The sequence below is a fragment of the Equus przewalskii genome, chromosome 18, assembly GCF_037783145.1.
Source record: "Equus przewalskii isolate Varuska chromosome 18, EquPr2, whole genome shotgun sequence".
NCBI lineage: Eukaryota > Metazoa > Chordata > Mammalia > Perissodactyla > Equidae > Equus > Equus przewalskii.
In genome coordinates, this window is record NC_091848.1 from 19,033,042 (window position 1) to 19,060,514 (window position 27,473).

The 27,473-nt window shown below is 39.4% G+C and overlaps 1 protein-coding gene and 1 pseudogene across 12 annotated transcripts in view; both read left to right on the forward strand.

Annotated features, from left to right (window-relative positions):
- Nucleotides 1-22,435, forward strand: part of LOC103552777 (uncharacterized) — an 87,930-nt gene extending 65,495 nt beyond the window's left edge. For 2 of the 12 annotated variants that reach the window (XR_011529089.1, XR_011529084.1), the window contains 2 exons: nucleotides 5,529-5,778; nucleotides 12,569-22,435. Coding sequence is in view for 2 of the 12 variants with exons in the window: in XM_070582398.1 (XP_070438499.1) it covers nucleotides 5,529-5,778; nucleotides 12,850-13,025; nucleotides 17,135-17,148 (440 nt within the window). In the remaining 10 variants the exon portion in view is untranslated. The remainder of the gene's footprint in view (nucleotides 1-5,528; nucleotides 5,779-12,568) is intronic. The other 10 variants (XR_011529085.1, XR_011529094.1, XR_011529091.1 and 7 more) reach the window with 8 other exon arrangements.
- Nucleotides 22,436-22,979: 544 nt separating this feature from the next.
- On the forward strand, nucleotides 22,980-26,569 carry LOC103553208 (uncharacterized; annotated as a pseudogene).
- The last annotated feature ends 904 nt before the right edge of the window (nucleotides 26,570-27,473 follow it).

Sequence of the window (27,473 nt, forward strand, 5' to 3'; positions counted from 1 at the left end):
CAGGTGTGTTGTCAGATTTTGTTTCACAGCAGAAAGTCTGCCTGCCTGGCCAGTTTGCCTGGAAATTCAACTTTGCTCCAGGGTTTTATGGTTTTCTCTGAGTCCAGCTGGTTTCTTCCTCTTATTCCTATTACTTCTACTTAGATATTGACTGCCTTCTTGGTGATTTTGTGAGTTTTATGTTTTAATTATTTTGCATCACAAAATCCTTTTAGGTCAGACTATACTCATTGGAGAAGGAGACCAATAATAAGATATTATTAAATTACTTTAGTAAAATAATTGTCTTAATGAGTGTAGTCTCAATTATGGCAAGTTTAAAAAAACATAGCTTTTAAATTAACATCCTTTTGCAAAAATAAGACTATTGTGGGAGAAAAAAAGCAAGGAATAATTGTATCCTCGCTCTGAAACACGGTCAAATGTAAATAGCACTGGTATAATAGAAATACTATGGTTTGGGATTCACAGACCTGGGTTCCAGTTGTGGCTTTGCCCTAAGTGACATTAAGGCGGTCACTTCAACTCTCTGATTCTTAGTTTCCTCCTCTAAAAAGGTGGGATTAAACCAAATGATTTTTTAGGATACCTATGTATCCTTACAGTTCTAAGACTCTGTAAGGCACTGTGTTATATATCAGAGTCCTTTTAGATGTAAATCAAAATTATGCTGACGTTACAATTTTGTGTTCTAGAGACATCAGTGTGAGTTTAGTACCAAATAAACTGGTGTGGAGTGACATTATTTTCTTGAACTCACATACTATAGGTATGAATACATGCTGTAATGAGCTTCAAATAGCATCAATGAAACTGTTTGAGATGGCACACCCTCTTGTCTTTTGTTGAAAACAACCCTGTCCAATAGAAATTTAATGTGAGCCATATATCTAATTCAAATTTTCTGGTAGTCACATTAAGAAAGTAAAAAGAAAAGAAAGGGTGAGATTAATTTTGCTATTATATTTTATTTAACCTGATATCCAAAATATTGCTTCAATATGTAATCAGTATAAAAAATTTTAACGGATAGTTTACTGTTTTTAAAAAAAAAATTTGAGTCTTCAGAAGTCTGGTGCATATTTTGTACTTACAGCATGCCTCAATTTGCATTAATCACATTTCAAGGGCTCAATAGCCACATGTGGCTAGTGGCTACCATATTGGACAGTGTGAGTTTAGATAAATTACCTTATTCTTATCATACTCTAAAAACTGTGTGTTAAAAATATATGAAAAACACCCCTTCCTATCTTTGTATTCAACTGAATTTCAAATAATCTTTTGAGAAGGTTGTGTTTGCCCAGGTTTTGACAATGTGGCCGGTTTCACACAGCACAAACTGCAGGGACGTCAATCACCTTCTAGAGAATGTAGGTTGTGCAACGAATCCCAATTATCCAGCCTCCATGACAGGGGCTGCGATGGCTTTGCCTGGAATTTCAAAAATGGACTCAAGTTGAAAGTGACATATTTCATTGTGTTCATTGCCCAACTGATGCCTTATCTGAAAACCTATTTTTCTACTGCCTCTAGAATATTGACCACTGCAAACAGATTTACACAGGTTTCATATATATTGCAGACAGTTCTTTCTGCAAGCCCCAAAGCGGAAAAAGTGAGTCCAGATTTGTGCTTTATTATGAATATTTTGCACATTGGACTGAGTGCTTGAATAGAGATGTTACGCAGTAATTATCTTGTTGAACTAAAACATTTAAACACACTTCCTTCCTTTCTTTTTAATTTTTGCCTGAAATTTATATTTTAAAATAGAAATATGAGATGTTTTGGGATGCTGCAAGTACTTGATCTTCACAGAGGTTTTGGAGTTTCAGGATGCTTAAACACTAAAGAGGGAAGCAGAGAAACTGCTAAGAGTTGTTGGGGGCCTTTAGATTTCTTCTAGTTCAGCAATTCCTAACTCTGGTGTTCTAACCAACTGTGCTGGAATCATCTATGGCTATGGCGCTGATCATAAATATAGATTTCTGGCTCCTTTCCTCACCTCCCAAAATCAGGTCTGGAAATGGGTTTGAATCAGATTTAGTGTGTGTTGAAGTCGTCCCCATCCACAAGGTGCATGTCAATTAAACAGAGCTTGTCTCTGTGAAATGTCTTTTTTTCTGAAGAAGAAGAAGATTAGTCCTAAGCTAACATCTGCCACCAATCCTCCTCATTTGACTGAGGAAGATTGGCCTGGAGCTAACATCTGTACCCATTTTCCTCTATTTTATATGTGGGACAGCTGCGACAGTGTGGCTTGATGAGCCATGTGTAGGTCCATGCCCAGGATCCGAACCGGTGAACCTCAGGCTGTTGAAGCAGAGCACACGAACTTAACCACTATGCCACCGGGCTGGCCCACTGAAATGTCTTTTAAGAGATGATATTTCACGAGGAAACATACTTTCCTCACTAACTTTCCAAATGGCTCTGAGTCCCATAACTTAGATTCACATGAAGGTCTTTGTGGAGTTTTAAACTTGAGAGTGTTTCGAAATGATTTGGTCTTCACTTTATAGCTACGTGGAGAGCTAACATTGAATGGCATCCAGAGAGTGAAAGACATTAGGATTCTAACTCTTGAGTCCTGATCCAGTGCTAATTTTCAGACGTCAGATTCTGCAAGTACTTGATCTTCACAGAGGTTTTGGAGTTTCAGGATGCTTAAACACTAAAGAGGGAAGCAGAGAAACTGTTAAGAGTTGTTGGGGGCCTTTAGATTTCTTCTAGTTCAGCAATTCCTAACTCTGGTGTTCTAACCAACTGTGCTGGAATCATCTATGGCTATGGCGCTGATCATAAATATAGATTTCTGGCTCCTTTCCTCACCTCCCAAAATCAGGTCTTGGGGTTTTATCAAAGCCTTCAGGTGATCATCTGTACAGTCAGCTTGGAGAACTCTCTCATCTTGTTTTCTACAGCTAAGAAAATAGAAAATGAAAGAATTTCAAGTGTTCACCTCGTATCCCAAGGCCAGAGATGTCAGACCTAGGATCAGAGCCCACTTTCACTTTCCCCTGAATGACCCTGTCTCCCTTAATAATATTATATACCGTATACTGAGCTAGTTAAAGGAGGGGGAAAAAGAACATATTTTAGACACATTTTCAACAATAAGGATTTTAAAATGGATTTACTTGAATTAAAATTAACCAAACAGATTCTTTTTGATCCAGTTATTCTATTTAATCAAGCTTTTACAATCAAACTTTGCAATAGCATTCTTCAGAGAGCCTTGCACGTACAGTTCCGCTAAGCCCTTCTCTCGTTCTCAAGGTATATGAGGTTTAAGATAGTGCAAGAAGATGCCCATATATTTTTCTGTGGCAGCTGGAACCATTTAGGGAGGTTTATGTAAATTTTATGCAAACCAAACACATTTTATGCCCCCCAAACTCATAACTATTTTATTCATCAAAAGTTGGCCTTCAGCGAGCTTCTACTGAGGACTGATGATCTGTGTAGCCTCCTTCTGCTCAGATTCTTGTGACATTTATCATCATCCTACGTGGATACTGAAAGACTTGCAGTACGTGAATATAGGGATGAAATAAGATGGTGATTTTCCTCCAACCCAGGCTGAACTTTCTACCACAGACGTTTGGCAGCTCAGTCCTGGGAGCTCCTTTTCTAGTTCCCCGGTACAACTCATCTTGATTCATTTATGCCACAAAGCAACAGTTGTTTAGATGATGATTTCACCAAGTAAAGAGACACACCCTAATATGTATGGAAAGTATTACTAAATCTTATTAGATTTAAGAATGACTGTTTGCCAATGGCTATATAGAGAAAGAATAAGTTCCTGACAGTGCAGCTCGAGAGAACTTTTTAAGGGGTGACGAAATCATTAATTTTCAGAGCTTTATAGGTAGCTGGCAAAGGTTTTTCTATACCATTGTGGCTTACTGCCTTGAAATTACTTTCTTTTCTTAAATTAAACTGTCTGAGTTAAAATGACACAATAATAGTGAGATAAAATTAGCTTCTTTGTTTAACCTTAAAGCATCTTAACTAACTTAAATACTTAATACCTTGAGTGTATAACTGCTGCAATGTACCCTATAAAAAGAGATTGGCATTAGGAACGTTTCTAGATCCCCATATTAGTTTTATTGACAGATAACATTTAAAAAATTGAATCATGTATACAAAAAGTAGAAAGAGACTTCTAGCCTGAAGACGGAATTCCCCATTTAATTCTTCAGAACCTAGTTTTCCCACCTGTGGTGGAGAGGGCTCCAAGTTTGGAGCCAAAGCTTCCCCGTTCAGGTGATGGTCCTGTTGCTTTACCTATGTGACCCTAGACCTGTAACCAAACTTCTCTGGGCCTCAGTTTCCATATCTGTAGAATGGGTATATTAATATTAATGTCATCTTCTTCAAGTGGTGTTGTAAAAATAAGACAATAAATGTGAGTGACAACAAGAGAAACTTTATTCCCCAGGATTCTAGAGTTTGTCTCATGGTGAGGAAAGAGGTCCCAGTCAGTGGTTCTACTGTAGAATCTACACTTCCTACAGTGTCTGCAGGGGAGGGTCCTGGATTAGGACGATCTCGTCTGAGGAGAAGGAGGGAAGGATGGCGAAGAATGCCAGGGCAGGGAGAACGGGGAAAGAAGTGTCGCAGGCCCTATCTGGTGCTTTTGCCACAGCATCTTTGACACAGACATCTTCGCTGTGAGCATTTTTGCCGCAAACGTTTTTACGGCATAACTAATTGGCCCGAAGGCAATTTTGCTCTAAAAGATAAAATCACAAAAAATAAGAGGGACATTAATTAAAAAACATATGATGAAACATGAAAAACGAATAACAAAATTAAAAAGACTTTATGGCGAAATACAAAATATTTGAAGACATTTAAGATGTGTGTATGAAGATTCAGGCAATACCGCGCAAAGAACCGATTTTATTTTGTGTGTGTGGATTGTACCTAACTAAGTGCTTGTCTTCATTCTGTGGGAAATGTGGATTCAGCTCTGTGCTGTCAAACAAGAAGCCTTTGGCTCTCCGTTTCTTCTCCACTGTAAGGTGTTTCAAAAGAAGAAACCAAGTCTTGGCGCAAATCCTCATCATCTGTCAGCTTGAGAAAGTCATCAATAAAACTGGAAGAAATGCCAGCTCTTTTAAGATCCCACTACCACGTCTACGCCTCACTGTATTGATCATTACGTGAGCTGGCTAGGATTTATATCATAGAAAAATGGGAGTAATGGCAAGAACTTCATCAATGGAGAAAGGAAAACAAACTGATGAAAGGAAGAAAGAAAGAAAACTGTCAACAGTTTTTTTTTACCTGTAATGGCAAAATTCCCTTATGGCCAATTAGTTATGTGGCTAAAATGTTTGCGGCTAAAATGTTTGCAGCAAAAATGCTTGTGGCAAAGATGTCTGTGGTGAAACTACCCACAACTGTCATGGGCTCCATGAGCATAGCAATCCTGGGAAAGAGAGGTTTGGAGAGAAGTTTTTTTTTTTTTTTTTTTTAAAGATTTTGTTTTTTTCCTTTTCTCCCCAAAGCCCCCCAGTACATAGTTGTATATTCTTCGTTGTGGGTCCTTCTAGTTGTGGCATGTGGGATGCCGCCTCAGCGTGGTTTGATGAGCAGTGCCATGTCTGCGCCCAGGATTCGAACCAACGAAACACTGAGCCGCCTTGCAGTGGAGCGCGAGAACTCAACCACTTGGCCACGGGGCCAGCCCCTGGAGAGAAGTTTTTATGTAAAATGGATGGATGAATGGACGGATGGATGGGTGGATGGATGGACTAGGTAAGCCCCTGCATCCCTTTTTAAGAAAACCATCACTCAAGATCTACTTTGCAGTGGCTACGTCAGGGGCAGAGGAGACGTCAGGGTCGTCCACAATTCTTTCAGTTTAACGTGTACATTTTTTGTCAGTTTTAAACTTTGGTACAAATGCCTAGTATTTCTATTTTTTTTAGATCTTTAGGAAATAATAAAAATTGCGTTTTGTCATATGTTTATTAAAGACAATCATTTATAGTTTATAAAAAAATATTGCCCTGATATACACAAAAATTTCCTGATAATGGTGATTTAAAACAGCTACTCCCACCCACTCCTTGTGTCCACACCAATATTCAATGTAAATTGGCTTAGTCTTGAAGGGTAATCCAATAAGACTGAAGATAAGCACTTCAGGTTCTGGATAAGGTAATAAAATACCCGTAAGCCTTCTGGATCCTTGGATTGATTGATATCAATAAGCGAACCAATTGTGTGGTTTTTTTGAGGAAGATTAACCCTGAGCTAACATTTGCCACCAATCCTCCTCTTTTTACTGAGGAAGACTGGCCCTGAGCTAGCAACCATGCCCATCTTCCTCTACTTTATATATAGGATGCCTGCCACAGCATGGCTTGCCAAGTAGTGTATAGGTCCGCACTCGGGATCCCAACCAGCGCACCCTGGGCCGCCAAGGTGGAACGTGCAAACTTAACTACTACACCACTGGGCCAGCCCCAAGGGAACCAATTTTTGATGTTGTGAAAGAAATGTGTTAATCTCCAATGACAATTTCTAGCTCCTGCCAGCCCACTCTGTCAGGAGGAGGCCACAGAGCATCATCTTCTTTGGTAATTTCACTGTCATCAATTATTCTCTTCAGTTCCTCCATCACACTTTTATGTACATAAGCCTCTTTTCATGACATCATTTTTGTAATTGCTGTTGTTGGCATGTCTCAGTTTCCATCAGGTTGGAACTCAAACTCCAGGAACTCATGGCTGAACTTGCCCTTGTGACCCACGTAGTAATGCAGATAAAAGTCACTCTCCATGGCTTGCAAATAGTAACCAGATTAAACCTATGTTTCTTAAATATGGCCAGTGGTGGGTGACCATTGTGGGTGAGCTGGCCACTTCAGGAGGAGCCCCATTCCACTCCTGGAAGGCTTTGTCCTCTTTAAGTATTGAAATCTTTTGATCGCGGTGACTGCCACTGTGGATATTGATTCTGTCTTCAGAGTCACAGAACACTCTTCTTCCCTTTGACATATGGCAGCACTTCTTGAAACAACACGCTCGATGCCTAGGTAAGAGTGGAGAGCAATATTCTATGTGTCAGGCTGTGATTGTCAGCATTTAAAGCCTCCATAAAACATTACAGATCATGTTGAACTGGTAGTATTGAGAGTTAATTCCTTCTTTATTTTTCTGATATTCTCCAACTTACAAACCTACAAGCCATGCATTAGTAAAGTTTTTGCAGCTGAGAGTACAACTCAAAATTTACAAGATGTCAAAGTCTCACTATAGGAGCAAACAGGCCCACAAAAAGCCTATTTTATCTATGATGTTCACGAAGTAGAGCACTACGTTATTTTGTAATGTGGTGGCTCTCTATACTATGATGTTTTCACAGAAAAATGGAGTTGTCATCAAAAACCTATCTTCCACTTTTGTAGTGATGTGAAGGTTGAATCTTTCATCCCAGACATTTATCATTCGTTCATTTAACATTTATCCACTTTCTTTATTTATACAGTCATTCATTCATCAAACGTTCACTTGGTTTTTACTATGTACTAGGCATTTGGCTAGGTGCTAGTGCTAGAGATACAGAGTTGAATGAGAATGCCTTTGGCCTAAAATAGCCTGGTCATCAAGGGTTTAAAATAAGAGGTCAGGAGGAGGTGTCAGGAATGGGGATGAGAAAAAGAGTGTGACAAGAGGTCGGTAACCAGTGGTCAAAAGAAGGAAAAGTGGAATTTGAAGTGGAAATACAGGGGTGATGTGAAAATGTCTGTATGGAGATGTGACCCACCAAAGTTGTATAACTGTGGCCTTGGAAGGACCATGTTGCTCTAAATTCTTTATCTACCATAAGAAAAAGCTGAGATCCTGGAAGGACATAGGGCAAGGCAAGGTCTCTTCGGGGTTGGATCTCCTCAAGCCCTTCCCAATGTTTCACTGTAATTCCAGATGACCTCATCTTGTTAGAGGAAGGCATCAGACAATGGGGACCACTTGTTCCCTGCAGGATTTTGTGCTTTTTTTTGTATTTTGGTGCCACTTGTAGCATGCTTTCTATTTCCTATTATAGCCATATAATCTCATAGAATAATAATTTATCCTTTCAACTGCTCATTAGCCGTGCCAAGTTCTCTCCATTTAAAGCTTTTGTTTTTTTTTTTTAACTCCTATTCTAACAACCCTTTGTGGAAGGCATTTTAATTTTCCAGACTAGTTGTTCACTAAATCAGTATGTCAAGAGTTTAAGTGCTCTAAATGGTACCCTCTTAATTTTTAAAAACTAAGGTGGCTTACAGAATTTTCTGATTTAGTTCTCATGAAAGATCAAGGAAAAATGCTAGTGAAAATTCTACACCTAAATTCAATGACAGACATTTAGTTGTTTATTTTTCACCAAATTCCTTAAGTTTATAGAGTTTCCTAACAAAGAATGGTAAAATCTACATTACCATGCAACCAAAAATTTAACAGAAGAGGTTAAATAAAACTACCTTGCTAATCTAATCCTGTATTATATCCATTTGAGTATCATATTGGGCAAATCTTTTTTTAAAAAGTCCCCACTTTTTTTTTTCTTTAGAGAAAATATTGGCCTCAGAGTATGCAGTAAGTTACTGCACCAAAGAAAATTTCAATCTTTTGATTCTTGGCCTAATTTTCTCCCTACATTGCCAATATGGACATAGGGGTTCCGTGCACATATTGAAGCAGAACTTAATAAGAAGGAAAAAAGGAAAAATAAGAAGGGAACAAGAAAAAAATAAAAAGGAATGCAGTAATCTCTCCTTTGATCAGCTCTGGATATAAATAAGGGTGTGGTTAAAAAGTGAGTCATTATTCCATTGCCTACTCCTTTTGTGGCAAAGACAATGACGCTATGGAATAGATGCTGTTAAAGAGGCATTTATATAACTATTAGCCTCTGAAACAATAGACAGGCAGCAGTGTATTGTTCTGGAAAACGTTCAAAGAGGAGGAGTCATTTTGTCCTCTTTAAAATTTAATATCTTTTTTTTTTGTATCATTTGGAGAAGGTTCCTTTTTCTCTTTTCTTAAGCAAAATAAGTGTTCTGCACCAGTAGGTAGTGAGTGAATTCTTCTTGCCAGCAGGAAGAAAAGCAATTTTTGAATGCCAAATATAGCTCTTTTGTGTGAAAATATCACATAGCCAAAGACATTTTAAAGAAGAAAGGAAAGATACAAGTTCTGAATTAATATTTTTAAAATGTAAAAGGCAGGAGAACGTTAGCAATAGAGCAGGAAGAAACAAGTCGTCATATCTACAGTCATGGCAGCCCCGAAGTTTGAATGTTTATCCTTTTTGCAATGCTCCTGGCTTCTTGGGTGGTCTCAGAATGATGATTTATCATCTGAGGCCGTGTCTATAGGAGGTAGGTGTTTCTAATCATCTTGTTTAGTTCAAGACATTTCTTGCCTTCCTTGACCTTCGCTATTTGTTTCTACGCAACATTGCCAACTAAGCAAAGCGTGAGCCACCTTGGATATAGAAGATGGCTCTAGTGTTGGGGACAGACATAGAATAATCTCATGCTTGTCTTTGTCTTTAAATTTTTAAATCACTCTGACACCTTTGCAAGCCATACACTCTATAGAGTCTCTACTCATTATTTACATGTGACAGATCATCAGCCAGTTACACAGAGTTTTGATAGGCATGATGGGCATCTATGTCTTTTACCCACCCGGTATCCTTTCCTGCTTCATTTGGTGATTACATATGCTTTTTCCTTGAAGAACTAATCATCCTTGTCCCATGTGATCTTGGTGTCACCATCAGTCCAGTGGTCTTGCCTTTCTCCCCATTAGTGAGTAGACATGTGACCCAAGCTTGAACAGTGAGGCACTTCTCATGAATTTGAATCTTGAATGGAATGACATAAAGATGGAACATGGTCACTGAGTCATTTTGTAAGTGATACCCTAAAAAGAGTCCCCATTGATTCATTAATCCTCTTACCTGGACCATATGAGTTGTCCTGATTTCTTCTTCCCTAGGCCAGCCTAATCAGCTTCTTTGATTCCATTAGATAACTTACATGGTTGCAACAGATTTGATTTTCAAAACCAGGATGTTTGCAATCAAAAAATCTGAACTACAACAAGCAGAAATATTTCCTCAATATGACTCATATGTTAGAAAAATACCTAGGTGAAAAGCTTGTGGGGAGACAGTGTTCATATTTTCAGAAACTCATGCATTGGCTTATATCTTCCCATTACATTTGTCTCAGTTTTATTCATTTGTTCATTTATTCAGTTATATACTCTTCTATCCACTCATTTGTTGACTATCTGCCATTGTCTAGGCACTAAGGATATTCCCTTCAGATATCTGCATGGCACACTCCCTCATCTCTTTTAAGACTGAACAAATATCACCTTCGCAATGAGACCGATAGCCTCCTTCCCCAGTCTACAGTCCCAATCCCCTGATTTTTTATAGCACTTTTCACCTTCTCAGATACCATATTATTTACTAGAGGTTTTGATTGTTGTCAATCCTCCTGAAGTAGAGAATCAACTCCAAGAAAATAGGAACTTTTGTCTGTTTTGTTCATTTTTGTATTCCCAGCACTCAGAATAGTACCTGGCATTTGTTGAATAGACGAATGCATTGAAGTTTCTTTAAAAGTACATACATACATTATTAAAGGAGCTTATTGTGGCTTTGTAATGTATCAACTTGGCTATGCTGAACTACAGTCCTTAAAGTTCCCTTTCCTACAGGTTTTTGATGAGGATGGGCCACAAGATAGACTCTTGTAGGAGATTTGGAGGGTGGAAGTGAGGCAGCAGCTGTTTCGTAGCTAGGACCCGTGTGGCTTAGCTGCTGGCTCACCTCACTGGTGTGAAGCAGCAGCAGGCCCGCAGCCGCCCCATCGTCTTACAGATCTTCCTTTAGCTTTGTGACGCTTGGGCCAGGTGCATGTTTTAGCTTCATGACCAAGGGCCCCGGCTTCTTCGGACACTCCCACCACCAAGGTCAGAGGCAATAAGAACACACAAGTTTTATAGCTTTATGGGCTCAAAATCATGCCTGTGAATTCCAGCTTGTCTTTGATTTGATCCACTTTATGTCAGTCTCTGCTGTCCAATTGCTTGCCTTGGACTTCAACCTTCAGTGTCAAACTGAAGACAACAGTCTTATAGAGGCTGATTAACCATCTCCCAGAATTGTATAGGGTCAAGTTCTATTTTCTTAAAAAATCTATCTTTCTACCTACCTACCTACCTATCTATCATCTATCTATCTATCCTAATGTCTGAATGTTGAATGAACTCTAATCCCTGACTGATCCAAATGCTGGTACCTAGAAATGGGGTGCTGCCATAACAAAAGCTAAAATGTGAGAGTGATTTTCAAACCAGGCCATGTGTAGAAGTTGGAAATGCTGTAAGAATATTGAGGAAGTCTTAGTGAAAGCTTTAAGTGCCTTGAATGTAATTCTCATAATGTTCATAGAATTTCTAATTGTGTGGTGCCTGGCAGTGAGGGCTTAAAGGAATGGGAGAAAAGTCTTATTGGAAACTGGAGTAAAGGGAAGAAATTTAACAGCACTCTTGCCTGCAATAATGTGAAAAGTAGAAAATGTGCCTAATGAACTGGAGATCTAGCTAAGGAGATTTCCAAGCAAAGTGTTTAGGTTCCACCTGGTTTCTTCTTGCTGCTTGAAGTAAAATGTAAGATGAAAGTGAAACTCAGGGAAGTACTGTTAAACAAAAATAAATCAGAATATGATGTTTTGAAAGCTCTCAGACTCTTCAGATGGTCCAGGATGCTAAAAAAAAAAAAAGGCTCTGTGCAAAGATCAAATCCAGAGCAATGCCAGGAAAACATTATGTGAAGAAAGATAAAGTCCAGGGTGTGGCCATAGAATTTTTTTATTAAGATCTCAAAAAGATCTAAGGTGGTGCCTCAGAGAACCTTCAGTCAGACTAAAGGCCCTTGAAAGAGATTAAGAGCACATCTGCCACAGAGGGTCTCTCAGTCAAATAATAGAGCTTGTAGGAAGTTTCAAGGCATTGTCCCTCAGTCATCTCAGCAGAAGCCCAAGGTAGACAGCAGTTTATCCAGAAGAAGATTGTGGGTGTGGCTTTTGTGTGTTGGGTTTGACCCCAGGAAGTTTCATATGGGACTCACAAAGTTCTCAAAAGCGATACATGCAGAAACATCACCAACTAGGACTGAGGGAGATTGAGACAGTATAGAATAAGCAGAGATTGGCCTTCGAATGTCCAGAATTTTAACACTTGCTACCTTTTGTGAAAATGGAAAGATAACTCAGAGAGGAGCCAGGAGCCCAGAGGGCAGAGTTGGGAGACATGAAGAATTATTTCTGATATGAGGCCTAAGTAAGGACATTCCAACATTTACCTAACTGAATTTCAGAGTTGTGGTGGACCAGTAATCCCCCTGTGTCTCCCACCCCCAACATTGAACATAGCTATCTATAATGAGTATTCTATGCCTGTCCTGCCATTGTATGTTGGATGTGTGTGTGTGGGGGGGGGGGGGAAGATAATTTGTCTGTTTCATTTCACAGGTTTACAAGGAACTGTTTTGAGGAGTTGTGCTTGAGGAATTACACATGAGGAACCTCTTCCATCCTTGAACGTGATTTAGATGATGAGATTCTGGGCTTTGAGCTGATATTGTAGTATGACGAGAATTTTGAGGTCTTTGGGGGCAACAAGTATATTTTGCATTTGAGAGGAATGTGAATCATTGGGGGCCAGAAGATGGATTACAGGTAGTCTCCAAGGTGGCCCCCCAGTGATCCTTGCCTCCCAGTATTCACACTTTTGTATAATCTCTTCCTGTAAGGTGCGGTCTGAGCTTATTGACTCATTCTAACAAGCAGAATACAGCAGAAGTGATGGGATGTCCATTCAGAGATGAGATTATAAAAGACTGTTGTTTCCATCTGGGAGGTGCTCTCACTCTCTTTGAATGGCCCACTCTGGGAGAAGCCAGCTGCCATGTCGTGAGACAGCCCTGTGGTGAGTTCCATGGGAGTGAACTTGAACGTGGACCTTCTGAGGCCTGCCAACAGCCGTGTGACTAAGCTTGGATGCAGATCCTCCCCAGTCAATCATTGAGATGACCACAGCCCCAGCCAGAACCTTGATGGTAGCTCGTAAGACAATCCGAGCTAAAATTAGCCAGATAGCTGCCCCTGGATTCCTGACCTACAAAACTGTTGGATTACAAAGTTTGGTAATTTTCAGCTCCTAAATGTCAAGATAATTTGTTATGCAGAAATGGATAAAAACTACGTTTATATTCTAGAGGATAGACTATACTGGATGACATTGTAAATGAGTCCTTTCATCACCAACTGAAGACTGCCAACCCCAAGTTTGGTCCTATCTTTCCACTGTCTTGCTAGATCTTTTGATTAATTAATTATTATAAAAGGACATTAGGGCATGATTTTCGCTTGTGTCCTTGAAATTCTCCCAGGTTAGAATGCTCAAAGAAAAGATGGTTGGATTAATATGTAACAATATATAGCCTTTGTGATATGCTTCATCTGTACTAGGAATTGTGAAAATTGCTTTTTATGTGATAATTTTAGATAATTTTCCTGCCAACCCTTTTAAGTATGTATCACTATTATCCCTACTTTAAAGAGACTTGCTCAATATCACACATTGGTAAGAGGTGGATCTGAAATTTGAGCCCAGGGCTGCCTGTCTCCAAGGCCTAAGCTCTCAATCACTGTGGGTGGAGAAGATCTGTGCCTCTTTGCATGAACAAGCTAATAAACTGTAACGAGTAGGTTCCCTTCGTGGCCCAATACTTAGGAAACAGAACCAGAGCAAGCCCTTTCCATGTCTTCATGGGTGCAACTTGAGAGGCGTTTTGAATCCAGAGAGGCCCCTTTGCCAAATCTGAGCCCATGATGTTTGTGAAGAGAGGGGAGAATGCCAAAGCTGAAATAAATGCTGTCACCACGTTACAGTGTCTGCCCCTAAGAAAACTTTGGCTGGTCTTAAACGTTGTTCAGAATGTGGGAGAGGTTTGAACTGTCGGGTTCTATTGATTTTCAAGAGCAGGAGTACCTGATCCTGAGGGATCAATCTCAAAGTTTACAGAGACATTTGGTTGAATAGAACAAAAATTCCCAGCCTATGCCTGTAACCAAGACTGCCACTTTGGTTTCTCATTGAGGGGAAAGGGAGCTTGCATGGATGGTAAACTTCATGCATCAGAGAATTTACTAGAGGACTTATGCATATAGGGTCATTCTGACAAATGCCATTGACTCATTTGTGGGTTTTTATGTGAGGAAGATTGACCCTGAACTAACATCCATTGCCAATCCTCCTCTTTCTGCTTGCGGAAGAGTGTTGCTGAGTCAACATCTGTGCCAATCTTCCTCCATTTTGTATGTGGGATGCTGCCACAGCATAGCTTGATGAGCAGTATGTAGGTCTGCACCCAGGATCTGAATCTGTCAACCCCGGGGCCCCCAAAGCAGAGTGCGTGAACTCAACCACTACACCACTGGGTCAGCCTCCATTTGTTCATTATTTTTAGAAAACACTTGAAATATAAAATACAATAGACTCATTGATATTAACAAGTGTGTTTGTTCTATTTGAGAAAGCAGATCTTTTTAAGGCATTTAAAAGCATTAGTACTAAGGCACTAGTACGATTTTTAAAAATGGAATTTTGGTCAAGATTCTTAAACATTAACTTTTATTTGTTTTTTCCTCTTACTAATTTTCCTACAGACTTAATTTCTCCAAAATTGAATTCCTTATATCTCTCACTTCTAAGTTTCAGCATAATTTTTAAAAACAAGTGTTGGAAAATACACTCTATTTTTTTTGGTCAACTTTCTCATACTCAGACTATGTACGCACTCAGTTAGAGGGTGATGGCCAGGCCAAAGTTTATCTTATCACACCAGAGTTTTTAGGTCACTTCCAGTTTTCTTATTTTTTCTTTTCAAACTTTCACTTGAAAGGAAAATTAATTGGGAAACACCAGCAAAGCTTTTTTCCTTCCTCTTTCGGCGACTCAACTGCCAACTGCCAATTCGTTCTGAATTCTTTATCTGATGTGCGCAAGCTACAGGGAAATTGTGGCTGTTCCTGGAGTTGGCAATAGTTAAATGGAATTATAGAGAGTGACTCAAACCAACAAGTATTTTGTAGAGTCTTTTGATTACACACAGCTTTCTCTGAGACATAAAAACCTCTTGAAGGATTAGCTTGCTAGAGAGAATTAGCATTTTGGAAGATTTGTGTCACATTTCAATGATAAAATTATTCAGAAAAAATGCTCTCTGTAAATAATCTCTAAATTCTCACAAATGTCGGAGCTCTTGGGGGCCAGAATCAGGGTGCAATTTGCATTGATTAAATGTACACATACACACACATGCATTTCATAATCCAAAGGTCTCTCAGTCATGTTATGATCCTCTCTGGAAAGTTTCATCAGAATAACTGTACCGTCTTTTCAAAAAAGCTTGTGACACAGACCATAAAAACCCTGTTGTAGAAACCTTATTTTAACCACTGGTGTGTTGCAGCTATATTAAGGTAGCAGCTGAATTAACTTGGTTAAAATTCAAGTATGTTATATGTATCTTTTCCTCAAGGACTAGCATGAAATAAAAAATTTACATTTTTTTTACTTAACACCTTAAGGGAACTAAATCATATATTATAAATAACTTACCCTATGATAATTCTTCTGATAGATTTAAATACTCTTTTTCTTCAAAATGGGATTTTGCACATTGCTATTATCTGAGTTAGTTACATCAACAAGTTCCTCGAGGTTAATTATTTTTGCCAGAATATCTGATCTGCTGGTTGAAATTTCTTATTGTGTTGTGAAATTCTATCTCATTAGAATTTCAAGACAACAAAGTATTAATGTTGGAAAGGAACTTAGAGAAACTCCTGTGCAACTGGTTAATTTCTAATCAGAAACTCTCCAGAGAGGTTGAGTAACTTTTCACATTTGACTGATGACAGACCCCTGCAATCAAGGAATAAAATGTGACTCAAATGCTATCTTCTCTGTGAAGATGGAGTCCACATCAAACAAAAAAATCTGACTTTAGAAACTCTGCAAATTAACCCAATAGCTGTGAATAAGGCCAAATGACCTGGGCTCGCATCAAACATTTCATAGGGGAGAGGTGGCAGAGTGAATCTGTGCTATTCCTTCTTATTTATTCAGATTGGGCCATGCTCGCACATTCCAGCTTTCTCATCCCAATATAAACTGGGGTGAGAAGTTTTGGAGAGGTTAGCTCTGAGTACAAAATGCTCTATGACAGGAAAAATTCAGAGAATGTGCTGTGTGAATATGAGAGCATGTTTGTATGGCAGGTGTGAGAGTGGGCAAGATGGAAAGGTAGGTGGAGGGGAGAAGGGAGCTGGGATATTCCTGGAAATAATTTGCTCCCATGTCACCCTGGTAAAAGGCAGCTCCTTTAAATCAGGCAGGCATAATGAATGATGTGATACCCGGTAGCCCGCACAGTTATAAATACATACCCTTTCATCCTAGAGATGGCCCATTACCACACACTAAAACAGTCTGTCACAGTGGTGCTCTGGGGCCATTCATTTTTCATGACCCTCTTGGCAACGTGACTGGGATTTCCTGAAGCCACACTCAGGTCCCTGCCCAGTGAGTGCCCCACATTAATGCCCTTTGATTCCTTTCTTCTAAAGGTTATAATGTCTTGGTTTTATGTGTGTATGTGTGTACTCTCCCCAAAGACAAACAAAGAAACAAACAAACCGTGCAAACTGAGCTCGACTTTGCTGGAAACAGCTGATTCACAGAGTGAAGATTGGCTAGAACTTGATCTGATGATATCAGGAACGTTCAGAGTTTATAGTTTAATGCGTAGGAGGTAAGAAATTTTACAAAGCAGTTTAAAAATCACCCCACCATTCTCCAGGCTCAGGTTTCACATCATGAAAGGCAAACTTTAACATAGCAATTGCAGTGCCTTCTGATTTGCTGGTTGCTTCAAATAACAGTTGTCCCTTTGATAATATTGACACCTATCTCCTTTCACAATCTAGTGCTTCTCTTGCACTTTGTAACATATCCCATCTGTTTTTTAGGGCCACTGTCATAAGGAGGCCTGGAAGAGTGAAGAAAGGTCTGATTGATCATAAGGTCCTATCGAATGTCAAAGCTGGCCCTGGCTGACCTCCCATCTATTCAGAGCCGCTTTGATTTAATCTCCAAACTGGCTGCTTCTCCAGGCTGTGACTTCTATCTGCAACCCATGTGTCAGCATTGAGATACGACCTGCTTCACGCTCCATTCATCTCATTTGAAGGACGGAAATTAAACTGGAGGGTCGAAGAGGGGAACTGCTCAAAATACACACACATTAACTGAAGCCTTTTGTGTGGGTGCATTATAGGAGTCTGAACAACCATTAAAAATGATATGAAAATGAAATTGATCTTTACTCCACTGAAACGGCTTAGAACTTTGCCTCCCTCCACCTCCCCCTTCATCTAGTCTTCTTTCTTCCCTCCCCGGTTTGTAGTAATCATATGCACCTCATCTCATTATGGTTCAAAGTAAAAGGAGAGAAAAATTTACAGTTTTTCAGTTTCTTTTAAAGGTGTCCTTTAGAAAATTCACTTATTGCCTGCATTTGCACAGATAATATTTGAAAAAAATGGAGATACAAAAAGCTGTTGACCAGACTAACAGAAATGTTGACTGCTTTCTTTAGCATTATGGATTCATTGAAGTTTCACCCTTCAAGGTTTTTAAAAAAAATGCAATTAAAACTCAAACTTTGGGAATAGTCCTATAACCATCAGGACACCTTGCTACAGTATAAATCTATATATCCTCGGTTCCATTTTTTATTTCTAAACTCCCCTTTGTTCTTTTCATTGGCCCTTTTACACTATTAATTAAGGTTAGTAACTAAGTGAAAGCTTGATTACTTATAGATTTGTTTGTTATAATAAGCAGAAAAGCAAACTCTATTTCATTTACTTAGAGGGGTCCCCTAACTATAAGAATAAGATCATTATATTTTAAGCGTGTTGGGAAGGTTAACTATATTTATTTCTGTGTTTATTCATTTGCTCATCCATTCATGCATTTGTTATTTGAGCTCTGTACTATGATGATATCCAGGTAAGAACATTTTTTTTATTTTTTATTTAAAAAGTATATTATATACTTCCTGTTATAATGGATGTACATATTCAATATCGAAAAACCAATCAGCAAAGACAGGTGAGGAGAGAGAATGAGAGAGAGATACAGAGACAGAGACAGGGAGAGAGACAGAGAGAGACAAAATAGCAAACACCAAAAATACTATTGACCAGAATAACCAACATTAATACTTCAGTCTTTATCTTTCCTAGTGGTTTTTTTGGTATATGCACACTTTTTATTCCTCTTATATGAAGTTATACTGTTCCTGCTTGGGATAAAACTATATTTTCAGTTATTCTAATCATCCTCTTTTATGTCTATATAATATCACTTTGTATGGAAGTGATTGTCTTATTTTGTTAATATTGCATCGATGACCATTCAGATCTTCTAAATTTTTCACTACTATAAATGTTATCATGTAAAAACATTTTTATGCCTCCATGATTTCTTCCAAAATTCTCTAATTTTGGAAAAAGGATGTGCCCAATTTAATATTTGTAGTCAAAAGTATTTTCTGCTGTGGTTTTTCATTTAAATACTCATTTGGAAAAAAGTTTCCTTCCTAAATAATCATTTGTGTTTTCTTTCACACATAGTGTTTATTTGTTTTATATTTAATATATATGCAAGGGAATACGTACTACAGTGAATATCAATGCCATTTCTACATAAACCACTTCACAGGACTTATGGGAAAGCTTTCAAACTCTGGTTATATAGCGAGAAAGGTTTTGAGCATCTGAGGCATTCAAAGAATGCCACTTAGGCATTTAGTTTTGCAAGTAGGGAAGCAGGAAAAGACAAGAAGATTGGATCCTTTTTGTAATGCTTCTCACTAAAATTTGTTTTCCAGCATATCCTTATGTAAATATCTTGTTACTCAAGGCAGAACGTGTTGAAAAAGATGCATTTTGAAAGTTAATCCATTGCCAAGTGGAAGTGGGTTCATTGCATTCATGTAGTACTTTGCAACAGAAATTTTTGCAATGATGGAAATATTCCATATCTCTGTTGTTCACTATAGTGGCCACTGTAATGTGGCTGTTGAACATGTAAAATGTGTCTAGTGTGACTGTGGAACTGAATAATTAATTTATGTAATTTAAATTTAAATCAATTAGCCACTTGTGGCCAGTGGCTATCTTATTGAACAACACAGCCTTAATAGTTTTATCATCATCTGAACCATTGTAATAGTTTATGAAGTATTCTAGCTGTTTACACAACTACTCAAGCTCATTTCATTGAAGAATAAGTACTAGATGGTAAAGAACTTCCCATACTGAAATACAATAAGAAGAAGAAAGATAACGAAAACTACTTGTGCATTCAGAGACATTTTTCACAGATTCTTTCAGAGAAGAGGATGGAAAATTTCAATAAGGCAAAGGTGATGAAAGTGTTTTCATGGAACCCTTGGGTAAGGTGGATTAGTAAAGAATAAGATGATCTGGATTCTAAGATCTGGCTTTGACATTAACCACCTATTGACCTGGAGTAAGTGCCTTTTAGTGGTCTTAGTTACTTGATATTCATGAAAAGGGGGTTGGAATAAATGATTTTCTTTGTGCTTACTGTGGATAAATTATATGAATCTGTTCTCTTCTATATTCAGAGTCAAATGCTACTTTTTTCTTCACATCTCAATAATGTGTGTAAGCACCCAGTGCCACATATCTTGTAAATACGTGTTTGTTGACTGAGTGGATGCACTTAGTTGTCCGCCTGGATCAACAGCAACTTTCACCATCCATTCTTTTAGCTTCTGTTTTCTACACCCAGACTTGAGCAAAGTTTTTAAACATGGATGGTTTTGATGCAGGAGAAATCTTTTGCTACAGAGTAGTAGAGGATTGATTAATGGGCACAACTCTCCGCTCTCGAGTTGCTAAAAGGTTCTACTTCCAGAGATGGTTAAGGAAGTGAGATCCCAGAACTTGGCTGACCTTCCTAAAGGGAACCCCTCGGGATGATCCCAAAGGCCTGCATCAGGTGCACTGAGGTGATGAAGGGAAGGCAGGAGACTGACCAGAATGTAAGGAAGGCTTAACTTCCTGGGACACATCACACATGACTCTTCTGAATAGGAGTTTCCATACTTCAGTAATATTAGCTGCCTTGATCACTCAAGTCCAGAATAATTAAACTTTCCTTCTTTTATATTCTGACACATTATATATTTTGCTTTTTAGATATTTAATATTGCCCTCTTTGGTATATAGTTAACTTTTAATGTGGTGATGTCTTTTTAATTAATGAAATTGAACTTCAATAAGGACAGAGGCATCACCATTATTCCTGGCACAGAGTTCTCTGTATCTCACAAACCCCAGCCTAGTGTAATCTATTCTCCCCCAAAGATCAAACATATGGCAAAATACTGTCCACACTGGAAAACGTTGTAGAGACATTAGTTGTTATTATGGTAAGAATTGACAATGGAGGTAATTTAATAATTACCCTTATTTCTGGCACATACTCTCTCCTCCAAGAACTTAGCAACTGGCTGACATTTTCTGGGCTCACTAGTGATGTCCCGAAATCTTCCCAGAATGTCTAGGACTTCAAACCTACAAGAATATCTAAGGAAAATTCATTACATACACTCTTTACTGAGAAGAGATAACGTTAAAAATTAATGACCATTTAAGTCCTCTGAGATGTGAATAATTTAGGGCAGGGTAGGAGGGCTGTCACTATCTTTTTCAAGGGCAACTCACAACAACACTTTGAGTGATGAATCCCTGAGGCTTGATGTCCTCTCTGTTGTAGAAAGTGAGTGTTGACGTCTCCTTTTAAAAATAGCAATATTTCATTTTAAATTAGTGCATCTTTTTGAGAAAAAAGGGGCAGTGCATCCTAAGAGCTACATAGATGTTCATATCCTTTACTCCCATGAATTTCACAGCTAAAACTGTATATTAAAGAAATAGCTCAATAGAAACAAAAATCTAAGGGAATTGTTATCTTACTTCCGCCTTATCTACAATAAAAAGAGCTTGGAAACAATTGAGATGCCCAATATTAGGGAAACGCTTAAAGAAATTTTGCTAGGAAGAAAATACAATAGAAAGATGTTAACATTTAGCATTTTAAAGCCTATACACATACATGGAAAAATGTTTATGCCATAAAGTCAAGTGAAAAAAAAAGTAGAATGTAATATTTGTACTCAGGGGCGTGAGCTGTTCACATATGTAGGGACAGTAACATTCCCCAAGTGGAAAGAATTGTTTCATTGGGTAGCAGGTTTATATTATGTAAAGAACACAGGCTTGGGAGTAGTGCTAGGCTTGAAGTCCAACTCAGCCACAAGCTCTGTGACACCGGCAAATTGTGGAACCTCTCTGAAGATCCATTTCTTCATCAGCTAAACAAGAAAATTCACTTAAAGAGCCTACGATGTAGTAGGAGCTCAGTACCATTATTTCTCTTTCTCTTTGCTAAATACTTGAGACTTCCTTGGGACGAAAACTTTTACTTAAATTAATTGATTTTTATAAGAAGGTCAATATTCTTGCTTTTGATCCAAGTAAGAGTTTTTATAAGCTCTTAGAAATTAATGATTAATGTGATAACTCTTTCCTAATTGGTCAATAATCTCATATTTGAATGCATTTCAGAAGGATATTAAATATTCTGGATTGGAGGTTGATTTCTATATACAGTTGAAAATATAAAGCTAAGAATTATATATAAATTTGTGATGGTTAATTTTGTGTCAACTTGACTGGCCACAGGGTCCCAGATTAAGCATTATGTCTGGGTGTGTCTGTGAGGGTATATCCAGATGATGTTAGCATTTGAATCAGTGCACTCAGTAAAGTGGGTTGCCCTTCTGAATGTGGATGGGCAACATTCGATCCACTGAAGGCCTAAATAGAACGAAAGGAGGAGGACGGAGAAATTCATCCCTTTCTGTCCCTTTTTCCTGCCTCAGTACTTGAGCTGGGACATCTCACCTCAACTCATCTCACCTTCTCTGGCCCTCAGATTGGGGTTTGCACCACAGGCTTCCCCGGTTCTGGAGATATTTGGATTGGACTGAAGTACACCATCAGCTTTCTGGAGTCTACAGCTTACAGACGGCAGATCACAGGACTTCTCAGCCTCCATAATTGAAAGAGCCAATTTCTCACGATATATATATCGTTCTATCTCTATATATCTCCTACAGCTTCTGTTTCTCTGGAGAACATTGACTAATACAAATTTTGGTACCAAGAGTGTGGAATTGTTTCTTTAATCTAATTAGATTTAAAGATGCTAATGGCTATTTCCAGTAGCAAGGGAACACTGATGGCCCACAGTGGGAACTGTTTCTAGAGATATGCAGAATATCTGCATTGGATACTCCTAATCAATCACTTATAAGAAGCAAGGAGCTAGGTGATGCTTTATATGATACTTTCAAACATTTTTGGAAAATTAATGACTATAATGACATTGGCTGGTTGTTCCTAACATTGCTGACAAAGTGGCAAAAGAAAAGGATGAGCTCAGGGATTCAAATTCCCAGCTCAGGCGCTGCATAAATGACCTAACAGCTTTTATGTGTGCCCTGAAGGACCCTTATCTCCTGTAGCTCCAGGGCTGAAATTGCTGAAAATCAAATGCAGAACCTCATCCTGAGGCTTGCTGAATTACAATGCAAGTTGAACTCCCAGCTTCACAGGTTGTCCACTGTTAAGGTGAGGGCATTTACTGGAAAAGAATGGGATCATAAGATGGAATGGGGATCTTTGTGAAGACTCTAATGAAGCTGGGGACATGAAGCCACTAAATTCTGATGTCTTATTTACCAGTGGAAGAAATCTCCCCACTCTGAGCAGAATTGGTCTCCACGCCCCTGGTGGCAGTGGTATTCCTACCTCCAGTGGTAATGACCCCTTCACCCATAGTGGTGAGTCCTAAGGAGAATCAGCATTGTCTTGCATGGCAACTACCTCAAGGGAGGCCATTAAAGTTTTCTTAGGCAATGTAGAGTTAATCCCTTCCGACGGAGGTGGAAAGGCCTACCAGTCAGAGTAGGAGCTTATGGAGGTCAGACGATCAATGGAGTTTTAGCTCAGGTCCATCTTAGAGTGGTCCAGTGGGTCCCTCAACCCATCCTTTGGTTATTTCTCCAGTTCCAGGGTGCGTAATTGGAATAGACATACTGAGTAACTGATAGAATCCCCACACTGGTTCCCTGAACTACAGAGGAAGAGCTATTAAGGTGAGAAAGGCCCAGTGGAAGTCATTAGTACTGCTCCTATTTAGCAAAATAGTAAATTAAAGCAATACCAAATTCCTGGATGATAGCACAGATCAGTGCCACCATCAAGGATTTGAAGGATGCGAGGGTATTGATTCCCACCACATTTCCATTCAACTCTTCCATTTGGCCTGTGCGGAAGACAGTTGGATTTTGGAGAATGACAGCGGATTGTCAAAAGTTTAGCTACGTGGTGGTGACTCCAATTGCAGCTGCTGTACCAGAAGTGGTCTCATTGCTTGAGCAAATTAACATATTCCTTGACACCTAGTATGCAGTTATTGATCTGGCAAATGCCTTTTTCTCCTTCCTTGTCCATAAGGTGTGTCAAAAGCAGTTTGCTTCCAGCTGATATTTCCCTTTCACAAGATATCACACTGGTCCATCACATTGATGGCATTATGCAGATTGGACCTAGTGAGCAAAAAGGAGCAACTGCCCTAGACTTATTGGTAAGACATTTGTGTGTCAGAGGGTGGGAAATAAATCTGACAGGCCTTCTACCTCAGCGAAATTTCTGGGGATCCATTGGTGTGGGGCATGCAGAGAGATCCCTTCTAAGGTGAAGGATAAGCTGCTGCATCTGGCCCCTCCTACAACCCAAAATGAGGCACACTGCCGCCTGGGCCTCTTTGGATTTTGAAGGCAACATATTCCTGATTTGGGTGTGCTATTCCAGCCCATTTATCAAGTGACCTGAAAAACTGCTGGCTTTGAGTGGTGTCCGGAACAAGAGAAGGCTCTGCAACAGATTCAGGCTGCTTTGCAAGCTTCTCTGTCTCTAGGGCCATATGATCCAGCAGATCCAATGGTGTTTGAAGTGTCAGTGGCAGGCAGGGATGCTGTTTGGAGCCTTTGGCAGGCCCCAGAGGTGAATTATCATGGAGGCTTTTAAGATTTTGGAGCAAGGCCCTGCCATCATCCACAGATAATCGATACCCTTTTGAGAAACAGCTTTTGGCCTGCTATGGAACCTTAGTAGAGAATGAATGCTTTACTGTGGGCCATAAAGTTACTATGTGACCTGAGCTGTCCATCACGAACCAGGTATTATCTGACACTCTAAACCATAAAGTTGGGCATTACAGCAACACTCCATCATCAAACAGAAGTGATATGTCCGTAATTGGTCCCAAGCAGGCCCTGAAGGCACAAGTAAGTTACATGAATAAAAGGGGCCCAAATGCCCATGCCCATCCTGCTACACTGCCTTCTCTCACCCAGCCTACACTTATAGCTTCATAGGGAGTTCCCTAAGATCAGTTGATAGAGGAAGAGAAGACAGGCCTGGTTTACAAATGGTTCTGCACAATACGCATGTATCATCTGAAAGTAGACAGCTGTAGCATGACAGCCCCTCTCTGGGACATCCTGAAGGACAGTGGTGAAAGGAAAACCTCCCAGTGGACAGAACTTTGAGCAGTGCACCAGGTTGTTCACTTTACTGGGAAAGAAAAATGGCCTAACATGTGATCATGTATCAATTCATGGACTGTGGCCAATGGTTTGGCTGGATAATCAGGGACTTGCAAGAAACATGATTAAGATCTTGGTGAGAAAGAAATTTGGGGAAGAGGTATATGGATAGACCTTTCTGAATGAGCAAACGACATGAAAATATTTGTGTCCCTTGTGAATGCTCATCAAGGGTAAGCTCAGCAGAGGAGGACTCTAAAAATCAAGTGGTAGGATGACCTGTTTTGTGAATATCAGTCAGCCTCTTTCCGCAGACATTTTTGTCATCATCCAGTGGGCTCACGAACAAAGTGGCCATGGTGGCAGAGATGGAGGTTGTGCAAGGGCTCGGCAACATGGACTCTCACTTGCCGAGGTTGACCTGGCTACTGTCACCACTGAGTGCCCAATCCCCCAGCAGCAGAGAGACCAACACTGATCCCCAGATATGGCACCAGTCCCAGGCTGAACAGCCAGCCTCCTGGTGACAGGTTAATTACATTAGATTGCTTTCATCATGGAAGGGGCAATGTTTTGTTCTTATTAGAGTAGACTCTTACTCTGGATATAGATTTGCTTTCACTGCACGCAATGCTTCTGACAAAACTCCCATCCTTGGAATTACAGAATGTCTTATCCACCATAATGGTATTTCACGCAGCATTGCTTCTGATCGAGGAACTCACTTCACTGCAAATAAAGTGTAGCAGTGGGCCCATGCTCTCAAGATTCACCGTCTTACCATGTTCCCTACCATCCTGAAGCAGCTGGCTTAATAGAACGGTGGAATGGCCTTTTGAAGACTCAGTTGAAGTTCAGCTAGGTGGCAATATCTTGCAGACCTGGGGAAATGTCCTCCAGAAGGCAGTATTTGCTCTGAATCAGTGTCCAGTATATGATACTATTTCTCTGATAGCCAGGATTCAGGGGTCCAAGAGTCAAGGGGGTGGAAATGGGAGTGGCACCACTCACTCTTACTGCTAGTAATCCACCAGCAAAATCTTTGCTTCCTATTCACGCAGCACTACACTCTGCTGGCCTAGAGGTCCTGATCCCAGAGGGAGGAATGCTTTCACCAGGAGACGCAATAATGATTCCTTTGAACTGGAGTTAAGACTACCACCTCGCCACTCTGGGCACCTGGTGCCTCTGAATCAACAAGCAAAGTAACATGACTTGGTTTAATGTAGAGTAAGGGATTTAAAGAAGGGATACAAAAGCAAGAGAATTCAAAGGCAAGGAAGAGATACAAAGGCAAAGAAAGGAGTTAACATGATGGCTCTGCTGATTGATTCTGACCACCACGGGGAAATTGGATTACTACTCCACAGTGGAGGTACAGAAGGGTATGTCTGGAACACACGAGATGCCTTAGGGTGTCTCTTAGCATTACAATGCCCTGTGATTAAGGTCAATGGAAAACTACAACAATCAAGTCCAGGCAAGACCATGGCCCAAACTACAACAACCCAGTCCAATGGCCCAGACTCTTCAGGAATGAAGGTTTGGGTCACCCCACCAGGTAAAGAACCATGATCAGCTAACCATGATCATGGTGCCTGGTGAAGGCAAAGGGAACGCAAGACGGGTAGTAGAAGAAGGTAGTTATAAATACAAACTATGACGATGTGACCAGTTACAGAAATGAGAACTGTAATTATCATGAATATTTCCTCCTTATTTTGCCATGAATACATTTGTGTGTGGTATGTGTATATGTGTGTATATATATATAATATATATGTAATATATATAAAATATATATACGTTATATATATATATATTTTATGGTTGTTTCCTTTCCTCTCTATTCTCATATCATGTAACATTAAGGGTATTGACTTTATATCGTAGCATTTAAGTATTGCTAACTTGACATCATAGTATTTAAGTTAGGGGATATCAAGGAGAACAGTAAACATCAGTCAAGAAATTTACCTCCTCTTTGGAGGAAGGGGATAGTAAATTTTTGGTTGTATGCAGGATAGTTGTATCATGTTAGGTGAACTTATGACCTTAATATTGTCTTCATTTGAAGATTAAGCGTGGTTTAAGGAGATGTGTATGGGTGCTGAGTTGACAAGGGGTGGACTTGTGATAGTTAATTTTATATGTCTATTGACTGGCCGGGGCTGTGCAGATTGCACATTATTTCTGGGTGCATCTGTGACAGTGTGTGTGGGCATCATCCAATCCATTGGTTCTGTTTCTCTGGAGAACCCTGATTAACACAAAACTGATCTTGACTATGAAATAGTGCAATTTGCATTCACTTCCCCCACACTGTTGGTGTTCAATTCTGGAACACTTATGTACTTTCCGTTAACCTTCTTGGAGTTTCTCCCCATGGATTTGAAGGTGGAATGTTTTCCAAATACAAGGCAGTTTCAGGATACTTAGAAACTTACTACATGGTATATATGAGTATTTAAGAGAAATTGCTCTTATACATGGAAAAAGAAGGGGAATATTGGACAAAGTGACTTTTGTGATTTGGGCATAGGGGCCAGAGAGGATAAGGGACAGTTCAAACAAGAGGATTAAAGTTCTTT